The 13,372-nt window shown below is 49.2% G+C and overlaps 1 protein-coding gene across 1 annotated transcript in view; it reads right to left on the reverse strand.

The window, feature by feature from the left end:
* Positions 1–1,767: 1,767 nt before the first annotated feature.
* Positions 1,768–13,372, reverse strand: part of MAP1LC3A (microtubule associated protein 1 light chain 3 alpha) — a 41,246-nt gene continuing 29,641 nt past the window's right edge. The window contains exons 3-4 of the mRNA XM_054045847.1: positions 4,755–4,861; positions 1,768–2,890 (exon numbers count right to left, since the gene is read on the reverse strand). Of these exons, the coding sequence (XP_053901822.1) occupies positions 2,728–2,890; positions 4,755–4,861 (270 nt within the window). The 3' untranslated portion in view covers positions 1,768–2,727. The remainder of the gene's footprint in view (positions 2,891–4,754; positions 4,862–13,372) is intronic.

Below are 13,372 nucleotides of genomic sequence, written 5' to 3' on the forward strand. Positions count from 1 at the left end.
TCAGTGGCATAGGTAGCATTTAAGCTTCCAGTTTTAAGTGGCTAGCACCTGTGGTCGTGAGGAAACCTTCCAAACTACAACCCCAATACAAGTCAGCTGCTCCTGCTCAGGGCTTCCCTTAACAGCACAGTGCAATTGTAAGTCACCCCCTCACCCAACCACTCTGTGCCACCATTCAGGACCCCATGTGAATGTTGCCAGGCTCGAGCAGTGAACTAGCATGAGATTGTTCTTTAAAATCTCATGATTTTTAAGCCAGCCAGAGCCTCACATCTGTTCTTGGCCTTCTGCTTTGGGCCTAACACACATTTCCTCCCCCGCCCCCTAAGCTTTTCTCCACTGCCATGAGGGCTAGAAACACACTTTGATATTCTCACATAATCGGATGACTCCTGGAGCTCTAGGACAAAATGCCACATAGTGCACTGAGGCAATGCTGTAGCCAGCAGTGAAAGGAACAAGACTCAGGTTGGTTTTACTCTGCCAGTGCAATGGAAGGTAGGAGCAGCATTTGGGACGAGTGATAGTCAGAGGGAAAGAGGACCAGAAATTAAAAGGTTGGGGGAACAGCTCCAGTAAAAACAGTGTGATCCTCTCCACCACCCATTCCTCCTTACAGCAGCTCTGAAGGAAGAGCAGTGAAGAAAGCTCCTTCTGTTCCAGAAGCCAGCACTGAGTAAGGCTTCAAATGTACCAGACACCCACTAGCCAGCAGCTTACATCAAAGAGACTGAATGGCACCAAGGGGAAGCATCCTCAGAGGAATTGCAGCTCCCCTCGGGATGGGAGATTCTTACCCCAGCTTCTCCCTGGCCCTTAGCTTCCCTATTGGCCTGGAGCAAGAAGACACCTGGTAACTTTTCCAAGCACAGGCCTGGGAGTGGGATGAAGATTTTTTAAAAAGGGGGATAAGTTAGGCTCAACATTAAGCAAGGCTTTGGAGCAGTGAGCTGCAGCGCGACCTGAAACTGCCTCCCAAGGGAAGCAGTGCAAACCCCTCTCTAAAACTAGCATGTGACTGAGCACTAGAATATGAACCAGGACCAATCCTCCCTCGGAGAAAAGTGGGGGATTCCAATGGCTTCCTCTTCTACCTTCTCTGGGGCCAATCGCCCTCTGGCACTAGGGTAACTCAGGGGGTGACTTCCGCCTGAGACCAGTGGGAGAGAAGAATCAGGCCCCTTTGTTGTAGAGAAAGTCAGGCCACTAGCAGGCATCCTACATGAATCTGCCAGCAGCAAGCAGGTTTAAACAAGGTACGAGATAGCAGGTAAGCAGCATCATTTCCCTCCCCCCTGGCAGACAGGCCTTCTCTGGTCTCTGCAGATGCCAATGCAGCTTAACAGCTTGGTTCAGGAGGGGACTCCAGAGAACTGAGCACAGGAGAGATATGTAATCCCCAGCGTTTACAGAGCACTTTTCAGCAGCAGATGTCAGGGTGCTTTACAAAACAGGATCATTATCTCATTTTACATATGGGGAAACAGAGGCACAGGCCAGTGAAGTGACTGATCCAAGGTCATCCAGCAGGCCAGTGGCAGAGCCAGGAATAGAATCCAGATCTCCTAGGGCAGCACTTGCCACCCTTGACCATACGGCCTGGGGAAACTGCGCCAGATCCAGTACCAACAGCCTTGTTTAAACCCAGATGCAGCTGGCATGGCTCCACTACCACCATGGGCTTTGGACCGTCCCTTCCCCAACTGCTGGGGGATGCTCACAGTGAAAATGAATGAGATGGGAAAAGAACATTCCTCAAGACACAACTTGAATTCATATTTATTTGTATGTATAATGTATATAGACTTTTGTATCGCTTTAACTGGGTGGGTTTTTTCATATACATTTCTTTTGGTATAGTACATGAAAAAAAGGAAAAAATGTAAATCAGTACATTCCTCAAGGGTCTCTGCCACAACGGGACCAAAACACCCCATGCAAGAGAGAGAGGGGGGAGGGGAGTTGTTTTTTTTTAAAACAATTCCAAAGAAGAAGAATAAAGGAACTCAAGGTCCAAAAGTTGCCAGAGAAGCAGTGCTGTATGTGTATAAATTAGGCTAACTCCACTCTGCTGCATTTTAAAGTGCAAAGAAGCTCAGTTTATTTATCTACAGAATACAGGCAAATTATTCCCCTCCCGCCCCCGGTTAAAAAATAAAAACCAATAATAAAATAAATCTAACAGATATACATTATCCACAGTCCTACAGACGCCTACACCTACTCGGTAGCACCAAGAATTTGATATGCGTGTAATTAAAATCAATTAAAACTCAAGAGCAATGATTTTGTTTGTTGGCTTGTTTTTTTTTTGCAGACTTCCTGCCCTTTAATTAAATTTTCAGAGGACAAGCCCGCCCACACACACACTACAAGTCAAGGAGATGGCCCCCCCTTTGACTCCATCACCAGCCCAGGCTGATTTGGCATTAGGCTAAGAACAAATACACACACACAGCTGAAGTTCCTGCTGAGGAGGAGGTGGGGTGGGGAGGTGAGGGACTAGTGCTGTGCCTGGGGCAGGGGGGTGGGGGAGGGGAGGCATGAGTCAAACACTAGCTTTGTCTGTGCCTTTACAGGGGTGAAGTCGATATGGGGGCTGGGGGGGCGGGGGGGGGAAGAGGGTCTGCACAGCTCCTGCGCCGTGAGCCTCTGGCCACGTCATCTTCCCGGGGTGGGGGCCATGTGCAACAGTTTCAGTTTGTCCCCGCGTGCTGCGCATCCGTTTCAGTAGCCGAAGGTCTCCTGCGAGGCATAGACCATGTAGAGGAAGCCGTCCTCGTCTTTCTCCTGCTCGTAGATCTCCGAGATGGGGGTGGAGACACTCACCATGCTGTGCTGGTTCACCAGCAGGAAGAAGGCCTGGGTAGGGTTCAGCTGCAGGCGGCGCCTGCGGGTGACAGAGGAGGGAGGGGTGGTTAGACCAAACGAGGAACGGCAGGGAAGGCAGTGGAGCAGTGACCTCCCTGGGGAGCTGGAGGCCCTCCAACTGTTCAACAAGGCCAGGCCTGGGCGCTCAGCCTCCCTTGGCGTGACCCAGAACTGCCCTCGTGGGAAGGGAGCCTTTGCCCATTAAGCTGGGCCCATTCCAGCCTGCCCAGCCAGGCCCACCTTCTACCAAGGCTCTTGCTTTGATACGTGGCCCTCCCCGTGCTTCTAGGGGGGAAGGGCTGAGCCGCTCTGGCGCTGGTGCAGCCGAGGGGGCTCGGAAGCCCCTTTCGCTGTGGCCCCCAAGCACTACAGCCTCTGGCAGGGCATGGGGGGCAGGAAGGCACTAGCTGTCCTCTCAGGCTGAGCTCTCTCCAGGTTTGAGCCATCACACTCAACCCCCTCGGGTTCCCAGGGCTCCTGGTAATGCAGCATTTAGGGCAGGAATGCCACTGTGAGGACGCTGAGAAAGTCACCGGGAACTCCGAAGCCTGAGCCGGGCACCCAACCTCCTGGTACAACCAATGGGGACAGACGGGATGCCTCACTTCAGCTAGCCAACGGGAGATGCCAAATCACTGGTGCTAAGCCCCGCCCCGCTCTGAAAGGAACCCCTCCCTTTCAGCCCAGTGGTTCAGGCACAGACCTGGCCCGTGGGAGAGGCCTGGTTCAAGTGAGGGCAGAAGGGATTTGAAGCGGGATCTGCCCCCTGGGCTATTGTGATGTGGGCTCCCTCAAGCTCTCCATGGCGGATAATGAAAAGAATCATTGGAGCAGAGGAAGTGGATCCTGGGTCTCACTTCCCAGGTGAGGGCTCTAACCACCAGGCTACACAGTCACTCTCATGCTCACTCTCTCCGTGGCCCAGTGTTGAAGCTGTTCCACTGCGGATACGATCCCTGGGCCAGAGAGAGCAAGGCCGAGCTGGTGGTCAGAGCACTCCCCGCCCACTAACATGGCACTTAGGCGCCCACGCCCTTTTGTGGCTCTAGCTCTTACTGCCTCCTGAAAGACTCTCCATCCGAGGCTGCTGCACCTGCTTCACCCCCTCCCATTGCACCCCTGCCCCTGAGCGGCCCCCTGAGGCTGGCAGCATCCTCCCACGATGCTTATAGCCTCAGAGCTACACTCACTGAATGGGCTTTCCGAGCAAGGCAGCATCAAGGGATCTGAGCGCTGGAAGGGGAGTCAACAACTTCCGAGCTCCAGTCCTGGCTCAGAAATCAACCCCCTCTGTGGCCTAGGGCCTGGCCCTACCTCTCTGCTCCCACCTCTGTTACCAAAGAGCCAACCCATGCCCCATCAACGCAGGGCATGCTGCAGAATAGGGCTCTCCCACCCTCACGCTGCCCTCCCAAGAACCCCTCTCCTGCCAGCCAGGAGAAGGATGACTATCACACTCTGGGCTGCAGCAGAGCATGGCCCCACAGGGAAATGGCGGACGGCAAAGGGCAAGGAATTGGAGAGGACGAGGTGGCTTTGCTTCTGGAAGCTCAGCACAGGCACCCACAGCAGGAGGGTGGGGATGGAGGGAGGACGATGGGGCTTTAATGTAGCCTGAGCCCATCGCAGCAGGCAGCAGACACGGTTGCTTCCTTCTGTAAGGCGATGGCTGCAGGGCCTGGGTTCCAAACCCCTCCCAGGCCCTAGAATCCATCCACCACTTGGTGACAGCCAGGCAGCTTGTCCATTGCTCCCTTCCCCCACATCGGTGGCCAGTTCCCATTGTCCCAACCCAGCACGGCCACCCCATCCTGCGCCAGGTCACACGGCCAGGGCGGGGCAGGAGGGGTCATGGTACCTTCGCTTTGGGCTGTCTCACTTACCGGATAATTTTTACCAATTCGCTCATATTGACATGGTCAGGGACTAGAAATTTGGTCTTATCCAGCACAGGCAGCTGCTTCTCCCCCTTGTATCTTTCAATGATGACCTGGGGAGAGAGAAATGGACAGAGTCAGGCCCCACCTGCAGCTGCCAACAGGCCAGTCTAACAGGTGCCACCATCTCCGTGAAGACAAGTGCCTGCATTAACCCTCTGAAAGCCGGAGAAGAGCGGCAGCTCCTCCAGCAACAACAAAGGAGTCTTTCAGCAAGTTCCCCCCCTGAACATTTTATCCCGGAGCCCCACAGTACTGACAATCTCCCCCCAGGGCCCCTCTGGCTGAATGACTTATTTTAGATCCATACCAAGAAAGAACAAATGTAAAGTTGCCACGAGAGCACTGGTGTGGCTCCCAGTTAAGTGTGTACTGGAACGAACACAACCAGCTGTCTGTTCCGTAGATGGCAGAGAGCTTAGAAATCAAAGATATGCAGAAAAGGGGCACCAGGACCAGAGCTGAACCCCACACACAGTTTAGAGACACTTATTTTGTTTCTTTTGCTCTAAGCAGAAAGGGAACAGCAGGAAATATAACCCTGCTCCCTAACCACAGGCTCAAAGCAACCTCTTCCTGCTCCAATCATCAATGAGCACAAGGCCTGCCCACCCTCCAAGGTGCACTGGTTTAATACCACACCTTTAGTTAAACCGGTGCAACTTCCATGTTTAGACAAGCCCCGACAGTGCTGGTGCGGCACCTCCTCCCACACCATGACAATGGTCTTGCTGCTGACAGCACATAGCTCCCAGGAGCAGTCAGGAAAAGCAGACTGACACGGGCCATTCTGTACTCACTCCATCCCCAGGAGATTGTTTGGAGAAGGGAGGACGAAGGACAAGTGAAAAAAGCACCCAGTGAAAGTGACATGGATGGTACAAACGTTTGGATTACAGGAAGCAAATAGGGTGCTGTGTCCACCCCAGAGGCAGCTACATTTCAGCTGTGGGTAAGTCTAGCAGCATGTAGAGTGCTCTGGGATCCTTTGAGATAAAAGGGGGCTAATAAATGTACGATTGCTATTTCACCATGTGCTACTGTGATAAGCAGACGGACAGGGAAACCTGTCCACAACTTCACAAAGTCTATCTAGGCTGCTCTCCATGAGGGTTAATGTCCCAATAGCAGAAGGGTTACAACATGCAGGGGGCTAGGCACTTGGGCAGGGGGTTACACAGAAATCAAAGCTACACAAGAGGAAAAAAATCAAATGATCCAACCCTTCACCCTCAAACCCTGGTAAAAGAATGAGGGGAATATTCAATAGGGAGAAGGAAAGGGCTTTAAAGTAACCAGACTGGATGGCTCAGGGGCTGAGCGAGACGCCCGAGTGCAGCTCAGAATGAATTTGTTTCTATGACCGAGTCACAAACCTCTTCAACCACACCAGGGCCAAGAGAGTTTGCTGTAACTGAAGGGCAAGGGGGCCAGCAAAAGGCAGGGCGTCCTCAGGGCAGGGCATCAGCAGAAACGGCAAGAACAGGCTCAGCCTGGTTTAGGCTGCTCCATACAGGAAAAAGTAGCTGGGGAATTTAGTCAGTCTGTGAATGGAGCCTGCAGCCCTTGTAAGCAGATCGGACGTGGAAGCGAGAAGTGACACAAAGAGAGAGCCAAAGCTGGGAGAAGCTGAACAATCCGCTGCGATGTTCCATTTGTTTTGTTGGTTTCGTTTTATTTGCTGCGGTCTGTTTTGTTGACATTTGGGCCAGGAGAGGATGAGAGATCAGTGGTGGTCTGCTGTAAAATGAGCCCAGCTCCACTGAAGTCAATGAAGCTATGCTGATCTACCACAGCGGAGGATCAGGTTCAAAGTCAAGTGAGAAAGCAGCCCCTCCCACTCAGCAGCTGCAGGGAATTTCCTTTAATCTAGCTCCTTCTGCCCCATTCTCTTTCCCCCTCCCCCTGGCCCATGTGGGGTGTCTGGGAGGCTCTTATTTCCTCTGAAGTGCTTTCCTTGCATCCACTTGGGCCTGGATACTCTCCAGGATTCCAACTGTCGCACGGTGAGCAGGATCTCGGAGTGCACTGTGCCCTCACATTACCATGGGAGAATGGAAGGAGCCAGGCCATCCTGCCCCTGCTGCAAAGAAAGCAGGGGTCCGAGGTGTGAACTGAAAGTGAGACAGGAGAGAATTGGTCATTTCTTTTGAAGGGATAAACTACAATCCAATTGGCTGAGGCAGAATCATGGAGTCATTCATTGCTAGCTGTGTAGTAAACTGGTTTTACCTTGTCTCAAATCAGCAGGACGGAGTTTGTGTGGATACTTTGTTACCTCCTCTAGAATGACTAAACACAATTAAAACATGCCTATTGTGAGGTGTGCACAAATACATACACCAGCTGAGCTGGATCACACAATCCAGTTGCAGGGAATCTGTGGCATGGGGCAAGACCTGCCCACTGCATACAGAATATGCAATGGGCTGATGACCATCTACCATCGTGCTCAGACAAAAATCTCTCCCCTAAAGAGCACGCTGCAGCCCAGGCTGGGCTGGACTGGACTGAACTGGCTCTCAGGGCAACCAGCACTCGGCTCAAGGAGGCTCCAGAGTTTTTGAAGAATCAGAGCTTCTGTTAGGCAAGATTTTAGCTCACAGAGCTGTGAAGGAACCCTCCCTAATGTGAAGCAATGCAGTGCCGTTTTCCTGACTCTGCAAATAGCCTGGAAAAACAGCTGCACACCAGACGTGGGCTACCCCAGTTATACAAATGGGGTGTGGCTGATACTGAAAGCTACTAATGACTATTTACATGTCACCACACAACTATTTCACTGACTGTTTTAGCAGAACACCCAGCTACTCTGGGCCTGAAGGCAGGGCCTGGGATTTAGGCAGAGATCAAGTACTACCCCGTTATTTTCTGGTCTGATCCCCACTGTCTGTTTCCTGACGCTCTGATGAGGTTACTTTGTTTTGCACATCCCAGAGGGACATTCTCTGTCCCTCCATGGGAGCAGAGCAAGCATCACACCTGGCAGAGCCGTGGTGACAATCAGATCAGGTAGTATGGAATGGACAGGTGCACACCAGAGTTCAGCAGCCTGCAGTCAGCAGGCAGGAAGAGCACAGGGAAGATATTACAGCATGCAGCTGGAAGGGGCTTGGGGCAGAGGGAAAACTGACTGAAGGCCCCAACCTATATCGCTTCCCTTGGAGCCCTACTGAACAGGGCAGCTCCCACATCCCAATGGGAAAACCAATTTTCGTGGCGTGGAGCAACCAAACGCTGCATTAAATATCCCATCAGAAACACCTCCCCGGGCCAGAGCGGGGATTTTTGCTTACCATCTATCAAGGCAGACAGTAGGATCTAGGACTAGCCACCTGTAGGGTACCTGCCCACTTTCAGATGACGCCAGCCTCAACTGCCGGGCAGCAGGAAGAGAACAGAGTAGGGATGCAGTGCCAAGAAGAGGAGTGGGGTTGTGCCTGGTTTGAGATGCAAGTGATCAGCAATGTTCAGAGAGCACTAGGAAATGGGCTGCAGGGAGTTGCTCTGTCCAGCACTTTATTTAGGACCAGGGTCCATGCTGCTGAAACCCTGAGGGGCGAGTCACAGTTTCTGACCCCGCAAGGGGTGCAATACAAGAGCGTCCCAGGCACAGAATCTCTGCAATAGTCTCCTCATTCCCTGTACAGCCATCTGGACTCTTTCCCTTCTGGCCAGGTTCCAGTATTTCCATCCAGAAACTGGAAGTGGGCCACTGGATTCCAACTAGTCAGCAAATGGCAGCACAGATGAGAGTGTCTGAGGTGGAGAAGGGCAGGACGGAAAGCTGGAAGTAGCTTAGGCAGCTAGGAGAGGCAGGAATTTCTCTCAGTGGTCTGAGAGCAGACTGTGTATATAAGTAACCCTTCCCTTCTGCTGCCCCAGCCTAGCACCATCTCCCATGGCCAGAAGATGCAGAGGCCACCAAGAGTCTGATATTTGTTGATGTTGCAGCAATTCCCAAATCCTGCTTCAGCACAGGGGGCTGCACTGGCTGCCTTCTTGAGGTTCCCTCCCACATTTCAGTGCTCAGACCGTGCAGGGTGTTTATTAAAAAGAAGGGACGTATTTGGAAGTTTATGCGGATATTTCCATGGATCCTCTTCTCAGCAGCCAGCAACTAGCGTCAGGGTATTTCACTGTCAGTATCCATCGATTTCCCTCCAGCCTGCCATGCTACAAACCTTAATTTCAGCGTAGAGATTTATAAGAAAGCTGCTTCCTCTAAAGCATCACAGACTCTAGACAGATTTTTGAATTAAAAGAAACAGTAAAGAAAAAAAGGCCAAGATTTGTTTCTTTAAAAATTCATCACTTATTCTTCCTCTTTAAAATAATTCAACTAATCTAAAGAACCAGCTTCATTTCACTGACAGAACAAAAGTAAAAGACGAATTTCAGTCTCCTCCCCTGCACATTGCAGCCTCAGGTGTCCGCTCCTCTCCCCACTTACAAACAGGAAGCCTCACAGTGACCTTTAATTGTAGGGGATTTGGGAAGGAGAGGAGACTGAATATTTGCCTATTAGGTCACATATATTATATGAAACTGAACGTGCATTTCACACATTTCAATACTCCAGTCCTTAGTATGGATTCTCACACATTATACATTTGTGCTAGAGGAATAAAAATGCAGAAGCATAGTTGGATCCCCAAGCCCCAGTGGAGAGGCACAGAGAGAATGTGAAGATGGGGCACATTAGGGAAAAACAAAACAAAACAAAAATTACAAACCAAAGGGGCATCTTTCTGTCTAGGCACAAAAATGTTTTAGTCTCAAAATCTTTCTTGTAAGAATTCCAGGGCTTTTGAGGAAAAAGTAACAAATTAAAACGAGGTAGCCAGACATTATATATATGCACGTATATATTACATACACACATATGAGAAAAAGAACGTACCAAAAAAATCCACAAGAACAGCAACTTCAAATTGTCCATTACAGCTGTCCCCCTGTTGGATTCCTTTCTGTTTGTGCTGAGTGGCTGGGCCCCCCCCCGGCCATGGAACTGAGCAAAGTCACAGCCTGGCCCTGCTCATGGAAATGGCTTGTGCAGACTGACTGGAGCCATTGCTCTGCTCAGGGAGGTGGGGGCTTTTTCGCTCCTTTGTCAAGCTTCTTTGTTCAGACCCGGCTGGGTGTAGGGTGCTCTGCCCAGGTATGCAAGACCTAAAGTGGCCACATAGCTGAGCATATGAGTCATACCTGTGACTCAGAACTTGCCCAGACATGTCCTGTGCCTACCTGCAGTTTTCCCGGTCTTCTCTCCTGCCCTGGATTAAGGGGAACCAATCAAAGTTACTGGCGGGAAACTGCCTGAGTTTGCCTTTAAAACCAGACATTTTCTGATCCGACCCCCGGAGAAGGTCCTTGCTTTGCCACCTGGTCTGATCAGCTAGGGGTCTTTGGGGGGCCCTCTCCCCGCTCTCATTTGTTTTTGAGCGTACCCCCGTTTTTAAACTCCCCTCCCACGAACAACAAAATTTGTGCCTGGAGATCTCCTGATTATTGTAAGCGAATCGAGTCCTCTCTGCGTCCTCTGATGCTACTGCCGTTCCTGCTGCTGCTTTGGGGATTGGTAAGGAAAAACCTCTTGCAGACTCCCCTGGTCCTAGCTGCTGGCTTTCTCAGGCAGACCCAAGCTAACTCCTTGGTCTGTATCTGTAATCTGCTTCTAGCTCCGCAGCGCCTTTGCTGCTAGAAATAAGCCTGGTTGCAGCCACCACTAGTTAAACACCCCCACTCCCCCTTGAAGCTGTATCCTGGGCACACACCACTCTGCTCTCTGGAACTACCCCTGGTATAAGGTGCACCCATTAGGTTAGATTTAGCCTTTAGTCTAGATAAATTGTAATTTCATTTTGCATAGTTGTGGTTAAGTTAGGTTTAGAAAATTGCTTGCATTGTACTCTGTAAGTTAGGCTTAAAGAATTGTTGCATTGTGTTTTGTTACTTGTACTTGCTAATTTGTGTAGTCTTGGTTAAGTTAAATCATAGATAAGCTTTTGCTGTGTTCTGTATAATTGTCTCTCTGCTGTTTAAACTTGAGGCCTGTCTGCTGTGTGTGTGTGTGTGTGTGTGTCTGTCTCTCTCTCTCTCTCTCTCTCTCAATCCCTTCCCCCACGTGCTCACCCTGCTCCTATTGCTGCCAAACCTCAATTGTATTACTGAAGTCTAGCATAAAACCCCATTGGTTACCCTTTTTCTCTCTAACACCCCTCACATTTTACATTTACACCACTGTGACACATTTTTACCTAGAGTTGTTGGTTATTTAACACATTTTACCCATAATTGTTAGTTGGTTATATGCTGCTGTGACACACCCTTTACATAGAAATTGTTAGCTACCTGTTACATTTATACTTCAGTGTTAATTGGTTACCAACTGTATTGTACCCCACTATTGAAACCCCCTATCCTATTTACTAAAAGAAACCCCTCCTCAATTGTATACCTTAAACCCCATACTCCTCACTATTGAATTTTCTGTTTTTGCATTTTCTTAATAAAGTTTATTTTGCACCCCACCAGTGCAATAGTTGTCCCCCAAAATCCCCTACCTGCTGGCAGGGACACAAATGTCTTTAGAAATAAAAGCATTGAAGAAAACGAATACTGTAGAAAGAGAAAGGATGAGGAAAAACTGGGATCAGATGCAGGATGTAAACCAGGGGAGGGTGGTGGTGGTGGTGGTAAGAGTCTGTTCTGTAGTAGCAAAGAGTCCAGTGGCACCTTTAAGACTAACAGATGTGCATCTGACGAAGTGGATATTCACCCACGAAAGCTTATGCTCCAATACATCTGTTAGTCTTAAAGGTGCCACAGGACTCTGTTGCTTTTTACAGATCCAGACTAACATGGCCACCCCTCTGATACTTGTTCAGTAGTAGTAATTTTTTGTATGCATTTCAAAATGAAAATCACATCACAGTATCTCAAATGAAAGCAAAAATGAAGCTGGAGATTCTTCCTTAAGTCCCCTGGGCAGATAGGAGCTGGTCATCCCCTCCTCCCATTCACCCCCAATCCAGGGGGAAATGAACATGTGGCTGGATAGGTCTTTATCCCCATTTACGAGGAAGAGAGAAAAACGAAAAGGAAGATGAGTGGCAATAAAGAGAAAGAAAGTAGTTGTTCACCCCATATGGGACTTGAACCCACAATCGCTGGCTTACGAGGCCAATGCCATATCCATTAGGCCACTGGGACCACACAAACTAATGTCAAGGAGGGCTCTGAAGAGACAGGTCTGAAGCTCCTGGGGCATGCCACAGGGGGAAAGGTCCGACTTAGAGAGTGCAGGATAACAGACAGGGCTGTGTCCACAGCACTGTTTTTAATTACTGCTATAAATCTCTTATGAGGTGTTTATATTTTGTCCAGTAAAAGTTAGTTTTGAATTTAACTGAAGACTCTTGTTCTCCACAAAAGTTGTCATGAATGTTTACTGGTAGATGCCTCTGGCCAATTACAAATCGAACAAACAGAACCTGCTGGCTAGCAGAGATTCCTCCACAAAAACCCATCGACAGTTTTGCAGAGTGGTTATTCATTCAGTAACCACTCCCTTTGCATGAAAGGAAATTACTTCATAATTGCGTGACTGAGACAGGAGTCCAAACCCATTGAGCTCTCAGGATGCAACAGACTCACACTTTGGAAAAGTTCTCATCTAGCCCAAACTTGTGTGGTTGGATCGCCTTTAATTTTATTGCATGCCGTATTGTTGTAGCCATGTTGGTCCCAGGATATTAGACACACAAGGTGGGTGAGACAGTATCTTTTATTGGACCAACTTCTGTTGGTGAGAGATGAATTTAAGCTCCCAGGCTCGAAAGCTTAACTTTGCTAGACACTAAAAATCATGGACTGAATAGACACACTGGATTTATGGCTTATTACAACCATCTATAGCCCTCTGACATACCCCACCCCACTACCTTTCCCTCCCTTCCATCCCCCCCACCACTACTGGAGAGGTGTTAAATGGCCACTTCACTTTGAGTGGTCCCTTGAAATATGTTAACTACTTCTTCTAAACTATCTGTTCCAGATTGCATTTAGCTGCAACAGTGAGTACATTTCCCAGACCTGAAGAAGAGCTCTGTGTAGCTCAAAAGCTTCTCTCTCTCTCATCAACAGAAGTTGGTCCAATAAAAGATGTTCTATCTCACTCATCTTGTCCCTTTAATTTTATTGTTTATTTTTAAAGTGACTGCAAGTTACAGTCAAATGTTTAACAAAGGAGTTTTAGAGTAGCAGCCGTGTTAGTCTGTATCCGCAAAAAAGAACAGAACAGGAGTACTTGTGACACCTTAGAGACTAACAAATTTATTAGAGCATAAGCTTTCGTGGACTACAGCCCACTTCTTCGGATGCATACAGAGTGGAATAAATATTGAGGAGATATATATACACACACACATACAGAGAGCATAAACAGGTGGGAGTTGTCTTACCAATTCTGAGAGACCAATTAAGTAAGAAAAAAAAAAAACTTTTGAAGTGATAATCAAGATAGCCCCGTACAGACAGTTTGATAAGAAGTGTGAGAATAC

Source organism: Malaclemys terrapin, chromosome 12 (genome assembly GCF_027887155.1).
Source record: "Malaclemys terrapin pileata isolate rMalTer1 chromosome 12, rMalTer1.hap1, whole genome shotgun sequence".
NCBI lineage: Eukaryota > Metazoa > Chordata > Testudines > Emydidae > Malaclemys > Malaclemys terrapin.